We start from the raw sequence: 6991 nt of genomic DNA, 5'->3' as shown, positions 1-6991 counted from the left end.
TATATATATAAAACCTCCAAGCTTTAATATTGACATAAAAGTTTGAAAAAGAAATTTATAATTCAGGCAAGGACTAAAAGGAAGTAAATCTACTCCTTGGTGCATTCGTTGAGTTATAGTTAAACCTCACTGTGTGCTTTATGTATAATAAAATAAACAACATTTTGAAGGTGAATATGCTCTGATGGAAAAATCAGTGGCATTCAAACACACCTAGGGCTGAGGTTGGAAGGGTCTAGTGTAGTTGCTGTAACTTCCTGTTGTTGTTTTTTCTGAGACCGACCCGTGCAGTGGGTGATGGTCTTATGGCGGGATGGCCGGAGAGGAGACCTCCCAACGGCGTCCTTTAGATTCTCGGCTCGATGGTGCTCGGTCAGAAGAGAAACAGACTCAGTGTTGTCAGGTTCCTCCTCATCTGTACCCCCTTCATGTCCTTCCTGGGCCTCACTAACTGTGGGTCGACCTTGGACCACACGCCCGTTTCTTCTTCCCCCAGCCTGGAACAAAAATGAAAGAATGGTAAGTTTCCAGTTAGGGCTGGGAGATATTCTTCACAGGAAGGAATACAATTACTATGAGGTCAATGTCTGAAACAGGTAAATGGGTTTTCTTATAAAATACCTCAGCAGCTTCACTGCATAAAAAATATAGCTCTATCGTCTTTCTGCAGCTAATGACTGGAACAAATTCACAAATAATTTATAGCTTTCTAATATCCACTTTCCCATGACAACTATAATAAAAGGACGCTTGCTGTAAAAATTGTGAGTGAAGGAAGATTCCTGCCGAGAGAAACCCAACAGAAATCTTTGGAGAAGGACCTGCCAGACAAATCCTTTTGAATTATTCAAACCTTTAGTTTTAGCTTAGCCAGAGTTTTGCAGAATTGTTAATACCTCTCTAACATTTTTATCTTTTATTTTTTTTACAACCACCAACATCAATAAATCTACAGGGAGCTGTGGGATAGAAAAGCATAAAGTAGAGGATCTGTGAAGTTGAAAGATGATGATATATTATAATATTTAAATATTTTTCTAGAAAAAAAAAGAGTCAGAAAAAGCCCCCCACTTCTATCAGCTTTGCACATCTGGAGTCTGAAAATTTAGCTCATTCCTCCTTGGATAATAGCTTATGTTCAGTCAAAGGGAAACACTCTTAATTGAATATAGCTCTGAACTTTGTGCCATTCTGACTCACAAATATTCTGAGATCTTAGCTTTCGATTGTAGGCTTGGCTGTTTGTCAAGTGATGTTGTAATGCAAGGAATGAAATCTCATCCCCAGTTCACATTTTGAACAATTTTTCTTCAAGGACTCCCCTGTGTTAATTCAAAGGTTGGCATGATTAATGGTGCATTCTATTTGTCTTCGGAAGTTTACAACTTACAAATCGTGAATTTAAGCTATAATGCCCCTAAAGGCAGAATTACGAGTCAAAAAGTTGGTGGTACCTGACTTCAAGACTACTTGAATTGTAATTTGCTACTTTGGCTGTTTGCTCAGTTCTCTATCATGTAGAGCGCATTAAGTTAGTGATTCAGACAATTCTTGTAATGATGGATCATGTATTTTATATGTTATTCTGTGTATATACACAGAATAAGACCCAGAACAGTGTTTTTTGTCATTGGTATGCTGTAAACAGTGGCCAAAGTCCCAATGGAGAATTACTAGGGTCTGCAGACTAAAAATTGGAATGGTTATACCTCAGGGAAAATGTCACTCCAACTTATTAGGTTTGAATTCAGAGAATAATAAAAGGTAGCTGTTGAGGGTAAAATGTTAATGAAATTAGAGGGAAGTCACATCGCTTCAACAGAGATTACTTAAGCAGCAGACACCCACTCTGCGCTTACCTCCCTGTGGCTCTTTGGCATCGATAGAGTGCTTTACACTACATTCAAGATGGCATCGATAGGGGGGACTTGATTCATTGATTGATTGACTTTATCGATCTCACAGTACTTGATACATCATCCCAAATAGTCAAAGGAGTAGGATCACTATACGGGGTTATTGCACAGGGTGTTTACATGGATATTTATATAGATGGATATTTATATTCATATATGTATATATAGTAATTGCACTGGGTATCAGATATAGAGACACAGGTTTTTTCACAGGGTATCAAATAGTAACTGCACATTATACATTGCACAAGTTATTGCTGAGACATTGGGGTCAGCTGAGGCAACTTCCATGGCAGCCAAATCTATGCTTGTTAGACCGAGTGGGACTGCACACTGCCTGCTATTCAGAAAGAACTGAACATATTGTCTTGTTTTTCCAGCATTTTAAGCCAAGTTGAACGCAGTGTTTTGTAAACCCATCTGCTGTACCAGATGAGAAGACTACCCAGTTCTGTTCAGTCCACGGAACAGCCAGGCCCACTTGCTGTTGTGGTGAGGAGCCACTAGGAGCCACTGAACCATGCCACACTGGTCCTGCCGCTACCTTGAACTGTGAAACCGCCAGTCCTTGATGCAATGGTTTGGCTACTGTTTGGAGCTGTGGTGAGCTGCTATAGCTGCTATAAGCTATCTGACACCTTAAGAGGAAGCCCTGGCCAAGGCTACTCTACTTGTTGGATGAACTGTTCCTGAACCAAACAAGTGGGGCTCTGGGACTGAACCAAAACCCCTGTCCATCCACTCCACTGAGCCAACAAATAAACCCCCTTTCCCCTCTTTTCATCTGATGCCTAATGATACTCTGCTTGGGTGAGCGATAGGTAGAATAGATATTTTTTTACATGCGTTCTTTGTTTTTTGTTTTGAAAGAACAACTGTTGATGGTGAATGCTAATGCTCAATGAGCCTGACTGAACAGTCTAAGCTGTGTGTTACCATCTGCTTGATTTCCTTTTTTAAAATTTGTTTGAATTACAAGTCCATGATTAAGGCCTCTATGGTTGGACTGGCTTGCATCGTTAGCTCCAAGCAACTCATTGCTATGGAAGCAGCCATTTTGTGAGTTCTCTAACCTTTTTGTTTTAGCTGCCCTGCCCCGGAGCTGCATGTCCTGTGCCAGCCGAACTAACCCTTTCTGTCCAACATCACAACGTTTTCATGTATTTCTGAGTCCTTGTTCAGTTTTCAGTGTTTGAAAGACTTAATGCGTATGCAGTAGGGTTATTCACATTTATCTGATGCTATTTTTAAAAGACAACTTGAGTGCAATGAGCCTAAAAACTTGAATGTCCCTTAGAGACTCTTGAGCAGACTCTTAACTCCCCTTTTGTTTGGTTTTATTTACTTGTTCTTATTTTTAGTAGTGCTAAGTGTACGTGTATGTATTAGATACAGTAATACTTTGATATGGATTATTAACTAATATAGGTCCAATTGTGTTTTAACCTGTGATCTTTTGTGGTTATTTTATGCGGTGAACGATTTATCACTCTGGCCAGATCCATCATCCTTTGGTTAACATTTCAATGTACAGAGACAATTTCATTGGTTGGTGATTAATAACTCCGCTGATAGCTATAGTAAATTACTAAATTGGTGAAAACACCTGGATTCTAACAGCCAATCCAGAAGTCCAAGACTAAGAACCTTGGTGAGTAAGCAAATTAGAGTTATAATCATTTAACTAATAATCATTAATTGGTTTTAGACTCATTTTCGCTAACCTATTAATTAGCTATAACTTCCAGTTCTAGTTATTTAATATATTCCCAATCCTCTGGTAAAACTGCACAACACAGCATTAGTTCCAAACCAAGCCCCACCCTCCCCTAAACCTTAAGGCCTGTTAACCCCTTCTATTTTCTTTTTGTGGTTACATAAAATAAGGTTGATGGGTGATTGATAGAGAATAGAATATTCTTTTGGTTCACATGCTCAAGATATTCACATGATTAAATGTATATAAAAAATGCTGGAAAGAAGAAATACTGCAATCTCAAAAAACATAGAGCAGCAAAGAGCAAACATGACGCAAATACATAAATTATGCTAATACACAAAACAAATGCAAAGAGAGAATATGATGCAAGTAGCACAAGATAAGAGCACAAGATAAGAAAAGTGACTTACTAGCTCCACATAATGGGAGTGCTCTAGACTGCTAGGGGAGGACGATTATTAGCTCAAATTCGACCAGACCATAGCAGACGCAGGAAATGCATGGCTATGAAACCAGAGCTATGAGACCAGAGAACATTTGGGGAGAAGAAACAAAAGTTGGATATTTTTTAAAACACTTAACCTCCCTGACCAACCCTTTTTAGTCTTTACTGACAGTCTGGTCCCATATGTGTCTATAGTCGTCTCCTCCTCGTGGTCTGGAGCACTTCCATTTATTCCACACCTGCTTTTTAGTTCCCTTCACTGGCAGCTGGTTTTGCTACCTAAAGCATTTTCCCTTTGCATGTGTTTTGTGTATTTGAGTGTTAGCATCATGCTTTTGCAGTGGGTTTGGTCTTTCCAGTGTTTTCTCTTTGCATCTCTTCATTTTCTTTGGTTACAGCCTTTCTTCTTTTCCTTGAAATTACTTTTGTGTGGTTAGGTTTTTATTTTTGTTTTCACTAGTCTAAATCTTTAATTTGCTAGTTTAATTTCTGCTTCGGCAGGACTTTTTCAACTTGCTTTGACTTTATGCATTGGCACAGCATTTGCAGCACTCAGTCACCATAATGCTTAGAGTTTATGTTCCATTCCTTCTGTCTAAGCAGTAAGCTGTGTACTGATGTGTAGTGATGTTGCATCATCATTTCTAAATTATCTTTTTTTTACTCATGATGCAACATTCTTTGCAAAATGTTTAACATTTTATATAATTAATTATAAATACAGTAAATATGTAATTACTCTTATGCACAACCAATAATTAAAGAGAGTACTCTCGCTTTTCTTGTTACCGGTATATAGAAAAAATATACAATTTCCTTTTCATGTAAACTTAACTGGAGTGTGAGGGCTTGTTATTATCTTTTATGTTTTCATGGTTTTATGCTCACTACTCTGCAGGAGGAAACACCATAGTTTGGATACAGTGACTTTCTCCCAGCTTGGATCCTTATACAACTTCTATTTAATATTATTACATTGACTGTCATATATTTAGACAGTCAAGATATTAATTCCCTGCACCTGCAGATTGACACTAAAAAGCAACATTTTGACAAAAAATGTTTTTTGTTTTTTTTGTATTGTAGATATTGTATTGTATTGAGATTTAACTGGCTATTATTACAATTTTAAAGAAGTACATGTGTTAATCTACTCCACCCACTATAGAAAAGTTGAAGTGTTATAATCTTTGCAGGGCATTGTAAATAATGAGCTGGTACCTGAGACTCATCTCCTGCTGTTGACAGTCAGGTAATAAATGCTCAATGGATCCAGCAAACAACATGTTGGTTTTGTATCACAGCTTCTCTTTCTGCGGGAGCAATTTCGAAGGGATCTTTGCTCAGTTATTTTCCAAACTGTGTAGAGGAACGTAACAAATAACTGTGCCGCTTACACTGAGGTGCTGCAGGAAATGTATTCCCTACAATATCCTGGTGCTACTATGTAATAGCCGAAAGAGCAAAGTGAACAGCACCACTCAAACAGTCCTGTATCCTCAGGTGCCTCCACCTATCTTCATTTACTGAGTGCTGAGATTTAGGCTGTCCCTCTGCAGATGAGCTGCACCTAAAAGCCCTGCAGCATGTATTGCCAGTGTGTGTACTGTATTTGCGTGTACACAGGATTTGTGTTTGTGCAACAGAATATAACACCTGAGAGTAATTACCAAAACACAGCAGCAGAGCAGGGCCAACTATCTCAGCTATTTTTTGGCCTCTTTCTACAAAATCTTAAGACACTGCCCTATATTTTCTCCATTAGGCTCAGCTAATAACCCAAACAATGATCTCTCACACTTGTTGTGCCTAAGCTGAACTTTAACAACCAATTAGTTCACATGGAAAATTGATATGCAACTTTAAAATGAGAATCATAAAAGAAGTACAGACACACACATGCACACCCACCAGTCATTACTATTAGAAACCCACAAGACCAAATATTTTACCCTACCACAAAGTCAATTCTTTACATTTATCATTGGAAATAATTATAGTTCCAACATTTTACTGTGGTTTGCAACATGGGCTTCAAATGGGTAAATTGACTTTTAATCGGAAAAATAGATTGTAATAAATTGCGGTTTCCTTGTGAGAAGATATATGTGGGCAAAACTACTACTGACAAAGGATATAAAGATCACATAGAAACCGTTTAAAAAAATCTGATTTAGTTTTAACTATTTTATTAGCAGCAGAGACAACATAAACAAATCCTCATGCATCTTGGAAGTGCCTCTGGTACGTTTATTAATCAACTCCCTACTGGTTGGATGTACTCACGTGTATCTCATGTCCTTCTCTCAGATTGTACGTGAGGTCCCGCTGGATGTCCTGGACAAAATGGTGAGAGTATTCAGGGTAGAGGTCCAACACCTCATAGAGCCCCTTCAGGTTGATACACTGCAGGTCACAGTAGGTCAGGGCTTTCACATCTGCGTTGGTTTTTATGACGCGGTTGTCTAATGACAAGTTCGCTCCAATCAGGTCACCCTTACCTGCTCAGAGAGAGACATGATAAGAGGGTTAGCTATGGGGGCCACTTCAAAATGTTTTCACTCTAATAAAAGGGTTTCAAGATGCAGGCTGTGTAGCACTAATGCAAACATGTATGATACCTATCTTTCATTCTTTAAATTTACTTTAAAGGAAATAATTTGGTTGAAAGAACTTGGCACTGATGATAAGGCATGATGTGGGCCATTTTTTATGATTCAAATGGGAACCTTATACCACTACTGTATGAAGCATGATCTGGTATTTTTGGGACTTCTTCACAAGCATTACAAGTCCATCATTCATGTAGATAAATATAAAAGCTCTCTTGGGACATTTTTGGACCTGTAAGTTACCATAAATGGATATATATATATATATATATATATATATATATATATATATATATAT

General features: G+C 38.1%; 1 protein-coding gene across 2 annotated transcripts in view; it reads right to left on the bottom strand.

Annotated features, from left to right (window-relative positions):
• The window catches only part of kcnh8 (potassium channel, voltage gated eag related subfamily H, member 8), an 82384-nt gene that overhangs the window by 9527 nt on the left and 65866 nt on the right, over positions 1-6991 (bottom strand). For both annotated transcript variants that reach the window (XM_015374123.1, XM_015374124.1), the window contains 2 exons: positions 6368-6582; positions 214-497 (listed from right to left, as the gene is read on the bottom strand). In XM_015374123.1, coding sequence (XP_015229609.1) covers positions 214-497; positions 6368-6582 — 499 coding nt within the window. The remainder of the gene's footprint in view (positions 1-213; positions 498-6367; positions 6583-6991) is intronic.

This window comes from Cyprinodon variegatus, unplaced genomic scaffold, assembly GCF_000732505.1.
Source record: "Cyprinodon variegatus isolate N-32 unplaced genomic scaffold, C_variegatus-1.0 Scaffold98, whole genome shotgun sequence".
NCBI lineage: Eukaryota > Metazoa > Chordata > Actinopteri > Cyprinodontiformes > Cyprinodontidae > Cyprinodon > Cyprinodon variegatus.
This window is presented reverse-complemented; position numbering and strand designations above follow the sequence as displayed.